Here is a 15,736-nt window from a genome sequence, read left to right as displayed (position 1 = left end):
TATTTTATTTGAGTATATCATATGATTGTATTATTATGTGAGTGTATTATGTATTTTATGTGAGTATATACCGTGAGTGTATTATTATGTGAGTGTATTATGTATTTTATGTGAGTATATACCGTGAGTATAATATTATGTGAGTGTATTATGTATTTTATGTGAGTATATACCGTGAGTGTATCATTATGTGAGTGTATTATGTATTTTATGTGAGTATATACCGTGAGTGTATTATTAAGTGAATATATTATGTGTATTATGTGAGTATATACTGTGAGTGTATTATTATGTGAGTGTATTATGTGAATGTATTATGTGAGTGTATTATGTGAATATATAATGTGAGTATATACCGTGAGTGTATTATTATGTGAGTGTATTATGTGAGTATTTTCTGTGAGTGTATTATGTGAGTATTTTATGTGAGTATATACCGTGAGTATATTATTATGTGAGTGTATTTTGTGAGTATTTTATGTGAGTATATAACGTGAGTGTATTTTTATCCCTACTCGCCGGCTTCGGTCATCTGACTCTGGTCTCTTAGTTGTTACCAGATTCAAGTTGTGCACCATGGGTGGTCGATCTTTTAGTGTGGTGGCCCCAACCCTCTGGAACTCTCTTTCCCTCTCCCTCCGTCTCTTACCATCTCTCAACACATTCAAGGCTCAACTAAAAACACATCTATTTAATCAACATTTTCTCACAACTTCCTCAACTTAGGTCTGTTCTATGGGATTTCTGTTTTTCTTTCTATTGTTTTTATTTTTGTCTGTTTCGTTCTTGTCTTTGTTCTCTGTATTTCTCTTTAAAGCGTCCTTAGGTACTTTGAAAGGCACTATATAAGTGGGAAATTATTATTATTATTATTATTATTATTATTATTATTATTATTATGTGAGTGCATGTTAGTATATGTGAGTATATTATGTAGCTACATGGTTACATGGAGAGTGATGCAATAAAACATGGGTGGTTTATTAGATGGGCTGCCCTAGGAGCACTGGCTCCCTCCTGGTTCTTGGTCTTCTCAATGATTCTTAATTCTGCCCAGGGAGTTTTTTTCTTTGCTATTTAGGGATCTGCACCTAAACATTTGTAAAGCTGCTTTGTAACAAAACATGTTGTAAAAAGACTGGGCTCTGCTGGGTTTATACAAAAATATTGTCATTGGTGCCAGACAGTTTGGACATGACTATATTGCAGTATTATTTACATTTCACCTCAAGTTAAATTGTGCTATACACACACACACACATACACCTTCACATACACAAAGTAGCATAAACACAAAAAATAAGAAGCAGCTTAAAAAAACATTTTAATGTGTCAAGATAAAATCTACAGCACCATACCAATAGTGATTGTTTACTAATGGTTACTAATGGTTACTAATATTTTAGTGTTATGGCTTCAGTATTAGTGGACTCACCACAGAGGGTTAATGGCTTCAATAGTTGACCTTTTCTACTTTGTATCTTTGCAAGTTGAGCAACAGTAAAATGTTGTTTTGTTATGGTTAAAAAGACTTTGCCTCAATGATGAAGTATAGCTTCAGTTCTTAAGTCTATTCATGAGGCATCTTCCTTCTGTGTATATCAACCTTACATCAACCACTTATTTTCCACTTACACATTTTATGAATGAAATGTATCATTTGAATAAAACCTACACAAAATAAACAAAACAATGTAAGCACCATTGTATGAAAGACACCATACACAATATTGTATACCAGTACATTACAAATCCTGCACATTGTTCACATTTAATGGCAGAATGAGGCTGTTTAGATCGGGCCTCGTTGAGGGCAATGAACAGCTTGCATTGTGTTGATCTGCGTGTGACAGGACACCAAACTCCTTAAACGGGGGCTCCTCTAGAAGACGGCAGCTTCATGTCGACAGGCTCCTGAGATGAGAATCACATTATCCAGCCCAATCTCGCCAGTGTCCAACTTCCCGCGCACTCCCTCGAAGATAATCTGGTGGAACACAGGGATGATAAAGAGATTGCAGAGATACCAGTAACAGAGATTCCTCTACGCCATCAGCAGCAGGTAAGGCCCAGTAGTGTGTGGGAGTCAGTTCATGGGTCAGACCACTGTAGGCGTTTACTAAAAACTGTAACTGTGAATTTTCATTCTTACATCTCATACAGACAGAGCCAAGGGATGAGCACTTATTAGTGAACGAGTCACTAGTGGTCCCTCACCATTTGTGGAGCTATGTCAGTCCAAGTAATGGTGACAGTCTCCGTGTGCCAGCCGTCCCTGTGTCCACGTCTCTGCTCCCACACGGCGTGGACACTGTTGTCCTGCAGCACGCGCAAAACAGTTTGACGGCCGGTGATGCGGTAGCTGAAGCTCAGACAGAAGGGCCCCTGCTGCATGTGGTCAGTCAGCAGCAGTTTCAGCCGGGCCGCCTCCCCCCGTCTCCCCGGGAGTCCCGACACCGCCCCACTGAGGCTCATGTAGTACTGCAGTCCTGAAAGAGCAAATGCGGTTTCAGCCTCAGATAGACAGAATGCAAAGCCAGTTTGCTTTTGACTCAGGAGATAGAAACTTGCTAGCTGTCCAGCTAATTGGTTGTGTGAAAAAGCATAACACAACAGATTAAACTGAGGAGGAGTCACATAAACATAAACATAAATGTTCCTGTAACTCCCGATGATGTGCTTACTAATGAACTAGAATAAGCTCCTCTAAGTCTTACTGTTACTTAGTTAAATGGTCCATGCGTGATTGTTTCGATAAAACATGCTGTCGCCATGTGAACTCCAAATGGTCACCAGGTACCGTTCTCGTAGTAGTGCACAATCCAGTCCTGATTGTCCTCCTTGTCCTGTACCCACTCACACGCTCCTGAGTCAAAGCTGCAGTCCATCACGTGTCCTGCATTTGGACATTTGGACATGTGAATACAAGCCACATAGTGCAGAAGTAGTGATGTGACCCTCTGCTGAGGAGCTGTAGAGGACTATCATACTCTGCTGTAGAGGAGCTGCATGTATCTCCTTAAACTCCTCCTCTGGACTGTAGATCGACTCATCTGTGAAACAAATAAGACTTACTGGTATAGTACAGTGTCAAAATGCAACTTAAATACAGTTTTATTATGTTATTCTAACAAAACCTCAGAATAAATGGCGTGTGAGTAATGCACCAAGGACATGTATGTGATTATTTGCACATTGTTTCACATAAAGCCTGCAGCTGTGTGCGTTGGGTCAGCAAGTGGCTACATGTCCATGTGTCAGTCATCCGTCTCCTCTTACCAGTGGGACACCTGACACCTGAGCACGCCTGCTGTCACTCACAGTGAGGTGTACACAGCCAGGTGTGGCGAACACTCAGGCAGGAGCCTGTGTTTGTAGCCAATCTGAACACTGATGACATACTATTTCCTCAGTCTCGGGCCCATCTACCCAACAGCTGTTCTGGAGGGCACTAATAAAAGGCTTCTGTCTTTGCTTTCTGGCAGGCGGTGTGGTGGGGGTTGGGAAGAGTTGAGCCTTGGGGTGTCTGTTTGCCTTTCTAGTGGAATCCCCCCTCCCCCAAAGGCTGATAAATGTCTCAGGCCTGTCTCCTCTTGTTCCTAAAAACCAAGCTCAGTGCGACACAAACAACCAGGACTGTATAAGCTCAGTGAGACACAAACACCCAGTGCTGTTTAAGCTCAGTGAGACACAAACAACCAGGACTGTGTAAGCTCCGTGAGACACAAACACCCAGTACAGTTTAAGCTCAGTGAGACACAAACACCCAGTGCTGTTTAAGCTCAGTGAAACACAGGCTCTGTTCGAAATAGACTACTACATACTGGATACTGCATACTGGACTCAGTATATACTGGATACTGCATACTGGTCCTCGTAGTAGTATGCAGTACAGTTTCCAGTATGCGACAAAAGCAAAGCATACTACGGGGTCACGTGAACGTAGCGTTGCATGATGGGATGCAGTACACCACGAAGATAGCTCTGTTCGCGTACTGGAATATTTTGCGGAAGTAGTAGGTCGTCCGGGTATGTTTCGCATACTGGAAAATTTCATTTTGGTCACATACTGCATACGACATACTGATTTGGTGCTCGATCAGTACGCCAGTAGTATGTAGTAGGCTATTTCGAACACAGCCATTAACACCCAGTACCGTTTAAGTTCAGTGAGACACAAACACCCAGTACCGTTTAAGCTCAGTGAGACACAAACACCCAGTGCTGTTTAAGCTCAGTGAGACACAAACACCCAGGACTGTTTAAGGTCAGACACACAGTACCTCGCTGGCACTTAGTGACTGCAGCTCAAGCCAAACTGACATTAAGGAAGTTCATTTAGATATTGCAGTGCACACTTTGAGTATCTGGCACTAAATGATGTTTGTGTTATTTACATACCTACGGTGTTAAAAATGTCTGCAAAGTGCTATACTAGTCATATCGCTTTTATTTCCTACTACTGTGATATACTTTCATTTTGGGTGTTTGATTGACACCACAGCAGGTCTGAAAAGACATAGTTTTGTTTCATTTGACAAGATGACTTATTGTTTTAACCACCCTTGACTTTCACATGCCTCTCTCTCTCTCTCTCCAAAGCGTCTTTAGTGGGCTGGACCCCATGCTCAAGACTTTTCTCCCCTATCTAAAGGTGATCCTTGAATTTACTTACAATTCAGAAACAACAGTTTAAAGTTTCCTTTAATGCAAAAAAAAAAAAAAAAGAAATTGGGTGAATTGTTCACTGGTGACTCAGAAAATGGATTGTTAAAATATTACTAGCAGATGTTCCGTTTTTTTTTTTTGTTTTTTTTTGTTTTGTTTTTGTTTGTTTTTTTTTACCAGGGCCACAGGAATCTCCTGTACTAAGACATTAGCTCCTTAAAAACTCGGTCTGTGAGTTTTTAATTCCTAGATTTAATTCCTAGCTGGCTGTGATGTTGTTTGTATTGATAATTTTTCACACTGTAGACCAGACATCTGAGGTAACCTTTTACAGGGAAACAACAATGTGAAAGCTTATACCATCGTTCACTCAAATGTCCAAACAGCCCTGGAGGGCTTCAGCCAGAATGGCCATGAAGAGCATCTCATTCCTTCTTTTTGTCTCTGACTACAAAGGTGCTAGTCCACTACACAGCACTGAGCTGTTGCAATGGGGTTGATCATGTGACCCTGTTGGTAAATGTTGTAGTGGTTTCGTTTCAATAGTGCCTGATAAGGGTTTTTTTCTCACCTCATAAATCTGAAAGAAGTCTGCTAACCTTTATCGTCTGAACGTAAGCTCGTAAGATTGCAAGTGGTAACTGATGATTAAAATGAGTGAAATTACTCAGATTACATCAGATTGCTTCTAGGTCGTGCTATACATTTTGTGCTAAATAATGCACAGGGTTTGTGCTGGTGTCAGTCATTGGTGAAAACAAGTTACTGTTCTTTGCTGAGAACGTGCACATACCTGTGCCCTGATCTGCAAAAATGTATGTAAAATATTCAGACTTGAGGGATATGAATGTATATCTATCTATCGCAACTACAAAGAATAATGGATAAAATTGACCTATTTTCCATTTTGTTTTATGTCTGTGACAAGAGTTGGACACAAATAATATATTTGAGCAATATATCTGAGGACGAGTTCAACCATTTCATTGGTTTTAAACTACTGGTGTTTGGACACAGATCACTCACAGAACACGTCTCCTCTGGGGTCCAGCTCCTCACCATCCACGTGGTTCCCCTCATTCTCTCCATTCCCTTCTCCTCCATCTTCCTCGTCATGCTCCATTGGGAATGCTGGTGTCTCTTCTTCAGGGGGTCCAACATAGACCTCACCATCATAGTCAAAGGGCTGAAGGTGGAATCGGGGTGCCTCGGTCACTTTGGGGTCCAGGATGCTGTTGTCCAGCTTGCCTCCAAGGATTCGCAGCTTGGAAGGTGGGTCTGGGATAGCTACAGGGTGAGAGGAGGGTTACGGCCCTGGAGAACAGACTCGTCGAGGGTATCTTCTGGAATTCTCACTGAGCATTTCTGAAGCTGTTTCATTGCTGTTTTTTCTGTGTTTAAATAAGGCCAGGACGATCACAAATACCACATATCAATCATAATAATAATCATCACAACAATAATAAACACAATAATAATAATAATAATAATAATCATCATCATCATCATCATCATCATAATGGCTCTCACATGTTTTCAACAACCTTAAAGATGATAAAAGCAAATGACTTACCATCAGTGATGCCGGTAACGCGTTACTTAGTAACGCGTTACTGTAGTCGGACTACTTTTTTCAGTAACGAGTAGTCTAACGCAACTACTATTTAAAAACTAGTAGTCAGATTAAAGTTACTTATCTAAAACATCGTGCGTTACTATTTCTGCATTTCGGGGGAACGTAGGTTATATTTATTCATTCTTATTTTTTGGCTACACGTTTCTTACGCGGTTACGTCATCTCTGCTCTGCGGCGCCAAAGTCAGATGGAAGGAGAGGTTCGCCTTTAGCAGCTGGAAATACAGGCATTATTTTGATTTTATTTCGGCTAAGGAAGACAACATTAAGGTCCGTTGTACACTCTGTCCTGGCGACAGAGTGCTGTCTACTTTCAAAAACACAACGTCAAACCTGAAAAAAAAAAAAAAACCGGGGCTTGGCGGCGAACGTAAATTGTTACCGGGCGGGGTGTAAAATTGACTAAATTCAGTATTATATCGCGATCGATCGATCGCCGGTGGTTGGCGCCAGATCGAACTAGTAACTCATTGAATCATAGATGTGGATCAGAGGTAAATAAACTGGATTTTTTTTTCGGCGTGAGATATCGGAAGTGTGGCGTAAGCGTGTGAAGACAGTCAAATGCGTGTGTCTCAATGCGTGACAGTTGGCAACCCTGTAAGTGGGCGGAGTTGAACAGAAAGACTGTCTTATTTATTTATTTAAAAAACATGTAAGCCTATTTCAAGAAAAAGTTTACAAATGCCAGTGTCATTTTTGATGTTCCGGTTAAAATACATGTCAATAAAGTGAGTATTGGCAGAACTGGTAGTCATTTTCATGTTATAGGGGCGGGGGATCAGCCTCTGCTGAAAGTAACTAAAAGTAATCTAACTTAGTTACTTTTAAAAGCAAGTAGTCAGTAACTTAACTGAGTTACTTTTTAAAGAAGTAGTCAGTAGTCAGTAGTCGGATTACTGTTTCAAAGTAACTATGGCAACACTGCTTACCATGCCTTCCATATTAATCATCTTAAAATCATCTGTTGTGATGCCAATGTAAACCATGATGTGAGAAATATACCAAATAGACTGAGAAAAACTGTAAGATCGGTTACATGCACCTTCACTGAGCATGCTCAAAATAAGTGTCGAACTGCGGAGTTAAGGCTGTTCAGACGAGGAAAGGTAGGGCTAAATGTTCCAATCCAGAAGGACTTTGAACCCTAACCTAATTACACCTGTTTAATCAATTCAGCATTTTCAAGCTCGGATGGAATAATCCACAGCTTAACCTGCTTTTTGCATCTGCAATTGAACAAACCAGATACTAAGCAAATTTTTTTGCAATCCATACAAAATTACTTTTAACACCAAACCAATCAAACAGAGGGAGGGGATCACTCCCTTGAAATACTTTTAAATGCTTCCAAATGCTAATCATCGGTGAATGGCATACGTACCTGCAAACAGTACTTTAACTGCCAGGGTAATTATAACCATGTTTTTGATCAGACCTCTATCTTGTGGCACACAATCTCTCTGTGCTTATTTAGAAAAGTTGGAGTATTGGGAACATGACGGATCGCTTCAGAGGAATGCTTAGAAAATGATCTGGTCTCCTTGTCATTGGTAGATCCTGATTTTAAGCTTGAAGACATGCATACACATTGATTTGTTTCATGCAAACGTAACAATACAGCACAAAAGGGAATGTTCTGTGTATCGACAGAGCAGTTTTTCTTCTGTGTATAAGAAAGCAACTTATTCATGCTGTCACAAAAAATTACAACAACTAAAAATGACACACTTGTGCAAGGTGGAAAGGCCTGGGTCTATCATAAAAAGCAATAGAGAGGGTAACGTGAGAGGGTAACGCGAGATGCAAGATGGTAACGCCTGGCTACATGTTAATCATAATGGCTGATATGAGATCAGTCTTGCTTTTTGCCTTCTCCCTGGCTCTTTGTGTTAGGTCAGATTATTGCAGAAAATACACTTCTCAGACTCTTCTCAGACCAAACCTCAAGGTTAATGTCTATAGATAACTGTCGGGATCAAGACCCATATCAGGCAGATCTGAGATCAGCATGAGCCATGCAGTCAGACTTATATGTCTGTGCCTTCTCACCATTAGGAAACTCATCTGCACTGCCTTTTTCCCCATCCCAGGAGCTGCGATAAAATGGCTTTACTAAAACACAAAAAGAAAATCTTTATTTACACATAGCCCCTCTGGCTTTCAAATCATTTTTAAAACACCAGCCATCCCTTCTACTACACGAAAATCATGCTGTGACTCCCCTGTAGCTCCCCTGTGAATCCCCTGTGACTCCCCTATGATTCCCCTGTGCCTCCTCTGTGGCTCCCCTGTGGCTCCCCTGTAGCTCCCCTCAGGCTCCCCTGTGGCTCCCCTGTGCCTCCCCTGTGGCTCTCCTCTGGCTCCCCTCTGACTCCCCTCTGGCTCCCCTGTGTCTCCCCTCTGACTCCCCTCTGGCTCCCCTGCCAGACACAGCGGCTGTATCTTTGCTTTGGTGCTTCCATTACATGGTTGGATACAAAAGCAGAGATTTACACAGGTGGGATTCCACTTTCAGGCCTTATTCATCCTACTGCCTGGGTTTCGGCTCTGAAACCAGTAAGCAGCTTTTGGCAGCCACCGTGTTCTCTGACAGCATATCTGTGGTGTACCTAATGCAGTGGTTCTGGAGGGTATGATGGAGGGAGCGCTCACCTGTGCAGTCCAGCCCACTGCCACGGAAACCTTGCCTGCATTTGCACTTGTAGGACCCTTGTGTGTTGATGCATTCTGCATGGTGGCTGCATTTATGAGCGTTGGTGATACATTCATCAATATCTGAAAGTTAAAAGCAAAACGTGCAGGAGGGGAAACAGCTTACAGGCAGTTGACATCATGTCCATACCACAATGCTTTGCAGCTGATGCTGGTTCTTACCCACACAGTCGTATCTGCCATCCACGTACTTCAGGTCGTAACCACCCTGGCATTTGCAAATGTAGCTGCCAAACGTATTGACACACTGCCGGTTGTATGGACACTGGTTCTTACCAGTGATACATTCATCAATGTCTAACAACGGAAACAACATATTAGGCATATTAATTGTTTATTACTGTTTTCACATTACTTCTACATAGTATTTAGCATTGAGTACTATTGGCAGTTTTAGTTTGCAGTGAATGTCCCCTAAGGGTTGGAACTGATATGGTAACAAATGAGCAAAGGGATTTGGGAGTGTCGTCTAGGTAACTGGGCAGACTGCACTTACCCACGCAGGTTTTGCGATCCTGGCCGAGCTGGAGACCAGCAGAGGGACAGAGGCAGCGGGTCTCCCCCTGGACCTCCTCACAGCCGTACTGACAGTGCGCCAGAGCACATGTCCTTGAGCCTGTGCAGCACACAGCACAGGAGGAGCACAGTCAAACACAGCACAAAAGAAGTCAAACACTTTCTAAAACTTTCTAAAAACAAGAACTCTACAAAGTACTTTGTTGATATTACTGAGATCTCATTGGAGATGGGCAAACAAATATACACTTTTGTGCAGCAAAATAAACTGGAAGACCTTTGGGATCTACCCACTGTGGATTAATTGACACTATAGAAGGTCCATCTTATGTGGTGTGTTGTTGTTAGGAGCAAAGGCAGGACAACAGAACACTCACTGGCACAAGAGCCATCAGAGGTAAGAGTGTATCCATTCAGGCAGTAGCACATGTAGCTGCCAAATGTGTTCATACATCTGTGCTCACAGGGTCGTGGCTTCAGGCCACATTCGTTCAGATCTGGAGCCGAAGAGAGAGAGACAAAGTCAGTCACAGCCAGGGACAGCAGTGACAGGAGGGACAGCAGGGACAGGAGGGACTGGAGGGAGTGAAAAATGTGTGATAGGACAACAGGACCAAAACGGATAGAAACGCTGACCCTTCTGACCAACCTTGGCTACATGTCTTTCCACTGTAACCCGGAAAGCACTGGCATTTGTTATGGCCGATGCACTCGCCATATTTGCACCCTAATTCACATTGGGCTGGTAAAACAAAGAGAGAGAGAGAGAGAGAGAGAGAAAGAGAGAGAGAGAAGGGAAGACATATTACTAAAGGAAACGGCTTGGAGCAAGGTCACACGAGTTCACACATCGAATGAAAGCCCATATTTGTACATTTGTAAATTTGGACATTTGTAAAAGTCCTAGTCAATTTCAACCTGTCCCAAATGTAATGTTTCCTTCACAGTTTCCTGTATTTTGAAAGCACATGCAACATGCAACATGCAATAACATAATAATGGAACAAACTCGAGATAACAGTTTGACTGAGCGAAATGTTTTAATCTGATTAAAATATTCATAACCCAAGATCAGCTTTTACCTTCACAGTGCCCTTTGCTATTTTTCTTCCAGCCATAGCAACACTCCAGCCTGTTTCCATAGCGACAAACACCTGGTTGGTTCCCAACAGAGATCTGTCTGCTTTGCCTTTCAGGGGCACGGTGGGAGACAGGTCACATCAGTAACACACAATAACACAACATAGTAAAACACAATACCACACTGTAACACACAATAACACATTACTATGGTACTGTTATCATAGTACTTTTACCGTAATACTATGACCATGAACTTTTGCAGTCTTGAAAATACCACACCCATCAATCTTCATGTTCACCTCTGTATCTTTGTATTATTTACATTAGCATTATTGTATTACTGCAATACATTTCTTCTCAATAATTTAGTTTTTTGCAGTCGCTAAGACCCAATTTATGAAACTGTCTCCTTTTGTCTAAACTTAACGCACAGCAGCCAACGCTGTACGTTGGATTTACTACACACTGAAGTGAAAAATGGAAAACACTACTACTATGTGTTTGAGTGTTCAGTGTGTAGTCTGCCTGGTTAATAAAAACCTGAACAAGCACCTGCATCTAGAGATTTAGGGTTAGTGTTAGGGTTAGATTAGAGTTAGATTAGGGTTTATATTCTTGTGCACAACTCATGGCATTTCATTTCCATATTATACATGATGAGATTCTGACTTTTAAGTTCATGCTACACAGACTGAACAAACTGAACAAATGCTGACTGCACCTTATTGAAGTGCATAGTTGTTGAAAACAAACTTCCATGCATTACAGACGGTAGATGAGTTCTGTGCTGTAGGCTCTGCGGGGCTGATTACAGCTTTAAACTCTGTGAAGCAGGTAAATGAGCACACCAGGGTGGCAGTGCATCATGGGAAGGAGAGACACAGCACCTGGGCCAGCAGGAGGTCGTGCTCCACCACCAGACCTCCACACAGCTGCCACATTCAGCAGCTTTCTGCTGTAATTAGGCCACATGCTGTATTTGAACAGATGGAACTCTGAACAAGGCTTTGAACTATGGGGGCAGGGATACAGCTGCAATTACTAACAAAACAACTACACTTCTACACCACCACATCTACACCTCTACACCACAGCTACACCTCTACACCACCACATCTACACCTCTACACCACCACATCTACACCTCTACATCACCACATCTACACCTCTACATCACCACAGCTACACCTCTACACCACCACATCTACACCTGTACACTACCACATCTACACCTCTACACCACCACATCTACACCTCTACATCACCACATCTACACCTCTACATTACCACATCTACACCTCTACATCACCACATCTACACCTCTACATCACCACATCTACACCTCTACACCACCACATCTACACCTCTACACCACCACATCTACACCTCTACACCACCACATCTACACCTCTACACTACCACAGCTACACCTCTACACCACCACATCTACACCTCTACATCACCACATCTACACCTCTACACTACCACATCTACACCTCTACATCACCACATCTACACCTCTACATCACCACAGCTACACCTCTACACCACCACAGCTACACCTATACACCACCACATCTACACCTCTACACTACCACAGCTACACCTCTACATCACCACATCTACACCTCTACATCACCACATCTACACCTCTACACCACCACAGCTACACCTCTACACCACCACATCTACACCTCTACATCACCACATCTACACCTCTACACTACCACATCTACACCTCTACACCACCACAGCTACACCTCTACACCACCACATCTACACCTCTACACTACCACAGCTACACCTCTACACCACCACATCTACACCTCTACATCACCACATCTACACCTCTACACTACCACATCTACACCTCTACATCACCACATCTACACCTCTACATCACCACAGCTACACCTCTACACCACCACAGCTACACCTCTACACCACCACATCTACACCTCTACACTACCACAGCTACACCTCTACATCACCACATCTACACCTCTACATCACCACATCTACACCTCTACACCACCACAGCTACACCTCTACACCACCACATCTACACCTCTACATCACCACATCTACACCTCTACACTACCACATCTACACCTCTACACCACCACAGCTACACCTCTACACCACCACATCTACACCTGTACACCATCACAACTACACCTCTACATGACCAAATCTACACCTCTACCCCACCACAGCTACACCTCTACATGACCACATCTACACCTCTACCCCACCACATCTACACCTGTACACCATCACAGCTACACCTCAGAAATCTGGTGAAACAGCTATACCTCAGAGACATGGAAATCCCAAATACTTCTTTGGCCAGTAACATGAATATTCAAATATGCTGTTTCTTTGGTTTTTTTCTAGTTTTTAATAGGAGATCTTTATTTTAATAGTTTTATTTCATGATTTAGTAAGTTTAATGGTCTTCCCATGTCCACAGTTCAGATAGTTAAGAAGCTTCCATTTAAATTCTACCGAATGGACAGACAAGGTGCAAGCATCAAGTACTATACCCCAGAATACCCCAGTACTACTCCCACGTAAATCCCAATGTTATACCCCAGTATACCCCAACACTATAACCCAGCATACCCCAGTAACATTTTCCATGGTATACCCCAGTACTATAACCCAGCATACCCCAGTAACATTTTCGCCTGGTATACCCCAGTACTTTTCCACAGTAAATACCAATGTTATACACCAGTATATCCCAGTACTATACCTCAGTATACCCCAGTGCCGTGCCTGGTGTTATACCCTAGTTCTGTATCTAGTGTTATACCCTAGTGCTGTATTCAGTATAATACCCTAGTCCTGTATCTAGTGTTACACCCGAGTGATGTATCCAGTGATATACTCTAGTCCTGTATTCAGTGTTAAACCCTAGTACTGTATTCAGTGGACCAGATATTTTCAGTCCTGCAAGCTTCTCTGTTGGGTTCCTAAAAGCAGATCAGATCAGATTAACTCTAACTCTAAAAGCAGATAGATCAGATTAACCCTAACCCTAAAAGCAGATATCAGGCTGCAGACGGATGGAGGAATCTGAGAGATGATTGAAATAAACCAGAATAGCCCACACAGGAGCCATATGAGAACCTTCACTCAGCTAACATGTGGGCCACTGGTTATTAACAGCTACCATGCTTCACAGCTATGACCCAGTAAAACAACATCAATGTATGGTTTCATGGTATCAAAAATACATTTATCATAACATCTGTCATATGTAAATGCAAAAGATTTATGTTAACTTATTTTACATTGGACAAACCTCAGACATCACAGTTTTGACTGTAATAAAACCCTAGTGAAATCTACACTGTTCATTTGATGAAATATGAGACTTTAAATGAATTCCATATAAACAAGTAACAGTGAAGTTACAAGATGCAGCCTTCTCAAATAAGTGTAGCAGACAGCACTGCTGGTTCTGCCTGGAATACAATATTGAGACAACTGCTGTTAACCACTTTTGCCTTGACACTGTGGAGGAATTCACCTACTGAAGTTTAAATTACACCCCTGAATACCATATGTGCCAAGTTACGTTATGAGGAAGTAATAAACATCTCCTCAAAACAGAACTCACAGAATAGCCTGCAGGTTTGTTTGCCACTTGTAGAATCTGGTAAAGTGTTCTTTAGTAACACATTGTGCTGTGACAATAGCACGTAGAGGAATAATCTCAGAACAGGTCACCTACCTGAACTCAGCTCTTCCAGAACAAGTGTGTAGAAGAAAACACAGTGAGGTTATCCAGGCGACTGCGTTCATGTTTGAGGATGATTTCTGCTCAGATTTCCTTCTCTCCCTCTCTGGTCTTTCTTTCTTTCTTTTGTTTCTTATGTTTACTTCCGGGTTAGCTATGGTATTTTTTTGTCTAAAAATCAGTGTACAAGACGTCTGAAGCACAAGTCCAGTTGGCTGATCGCTGACTTGCCTGTATGTCTGTGCTTCTGTTCTGTGCTCCCCTCTCCCCTCTCAGCAGCTCCCCAACACCCTCCCCGTCCTGAGCACACTGTCCCAGACGTGTCTCACTTCACTGCACTAAAATTCCACAGAATGGCTGGTAGAGCGTTGAATGTTTGGGTGTTAGGGGTGGGCTGAAGGGACTCATAGATGTCTTCTTTTAAAAATTCTACCCTAAAATCTGTGATTGATGGGTATAAGACTTAGTAGCTTCAGGGTGTAAAAGGATCCTTTAACTCTAACCCTAACCTCAGCTGCTTTATGGGAAGGATTAAGTGTCAAGATTATGTATTACAATGAAAGCTGGTTTTCCTTTAGCCATATACTGGTATACTGATTTACTGGTGCAATGTTATATGTATATATGTCAAGTGTCACTGTTATGCCTGCTTCTGACATTGTCCTTGGTTGTTATTTAAGGGCAAGGGTTAGTTTAGTAAGGGTTTTAAGCAAGTTAATTATTAAGGGTCAATTGTAATTCATTAGTTGTAATTAGAGTTTAACTTGAAGTTTAATTTAAGGAGCACCTGGACTTATCATTAACAGAAGATACAGTATGTTCACAGATCAGGTTCAGAAAAGTGCTTACTCATAAAACAAACCAAGAACAAAAAAAAAATATATATATATATATATATATATATATATATATATATATATATATATATATACATATAGCCTATGTTATATATTATGTATTATATGTTATATATTATATGTTTGTTATAAATGTCAAAACAATGACTCACAATAATGTTGAAGAAACAGTGAAAAGCCTGACTTCTACATTGACATTTGTAGATGTTTTAAACAATGTACTGATCATTTTAGTACTTGCAGTTAGAACCCTGTCGCATAGTCACATTACGTTGACACACATTGTCTTCCTGTTCAGAAAAGTCCTTGTTTCTGCAGGACGCCACAGAGCAGGAACTGCCAAGTTGTTCTGGTTATAGCATCTACTCTCTCCTTTCTGTTTTCCTTTTAAAAACCAACTCATTAATTTTATCTTTCATTGAAATCCCAGTTTATTCCCTGTTTTATCAACATGTATTAAACCCAACATTTTCAACATGGCTTCATTCAGCTTAGCTATCACACTGAAAAGAAA

General features: G+C 41.6%; 1 protein-coding gene across 3 annotated transcripts; it reads right to left on the bottom strand.

The window, feature by feature from the left end:
- Nucleotides 1–1,307: 1,307 nt before the first annotated feature.
- Nucleotides 1,308–14,848, bottom strand: egfl6 (EGF-like-domain, multiple 6). Of its 3 annotated transcripts, none has more exons than XM_077001955.1 (13): nt 14,360–14,848; nt 10,617–10,723; nt 10,184–10,276; nt 9,912–10,031; nt 9,515–9,634; nt 9,181–9,315; nt 8,959–9,081; nt 8,356–8,418; nt 5,728–5,955; nt 2,991–3,053; nt 2,801–2,896; nt 2,218–2,489; nt 1,308–1,987 (listed from the first exon to the last, which is right to left on the bottom strand). In XM_077001955.1, exons 1-13 carry the CDS (start codon nt 14,428–14,430, stop codon nt 1,883–1,885), a joined length of 1,596 nt encoding a protein of 531 aa, XP_076858070.1. In that variant the 5' UTR covers nt 14,431–14,848; the 3' UTR covers nt 1,308–1,882. The 3 variants fall into 3 exon arrangements, with proteins under 3 accessions (XP_076858070.1, XP_076858069.1, XP_076858071.1); XM_077001954.1 differs by having other exon boundaries at nt 5,695–5,955; nt 14,360–14,652; XM_077001956.1 differs by lacking the exon at nt 8,356–8,418 and having other exon boundaries at nt 5,695–5,955; nt 14,360–14,649.
- Between the last annotated feature and the right edge of the window lie 888 nt (nt 14,849–15,736).

Source organism: Brachyhypopomus gauderio, chromosome 4 (genome assembly GCF_052324685.1).
Source record: "Brachyhypopomus gauderio isolate BG-103 chromosome 4, BGAUD_0.2, whole genome shotgun sequence".
Lineage (NCBI taxonomy): Eukaryota > Metazoa > Chordata > Actinopteri > Gymnotiformes > Hypopomidae > Brachyhypopomus > Brachyhypopomus gauderio.
This window is presented reverse-complemented; position numbering and strand designations above follow the sequence as displayed.

Coding starts and splice junctions, on each gene's coding strand:
- egfl6 (XM_077001954.1), bottom strand. CDS start 14,430: ATGAACGCAGTCGCCTGGATAACCTCACTGTGTTTTCTTCTACACACT. Junction 9,082..9,180: donor TGGCAGATACGACTGTGTGG/GTAAGAACCAGC, acceptor TTTAACTTTCAG/ATATTGATGAATGTATCACC. Junction 2,897..2,990: donor TGCAGCTCCTCTACAGCAGA/GTATGATAGTCC, acceptor GTCCAAATGCAG/GACACGTGATGGACTGCAGC.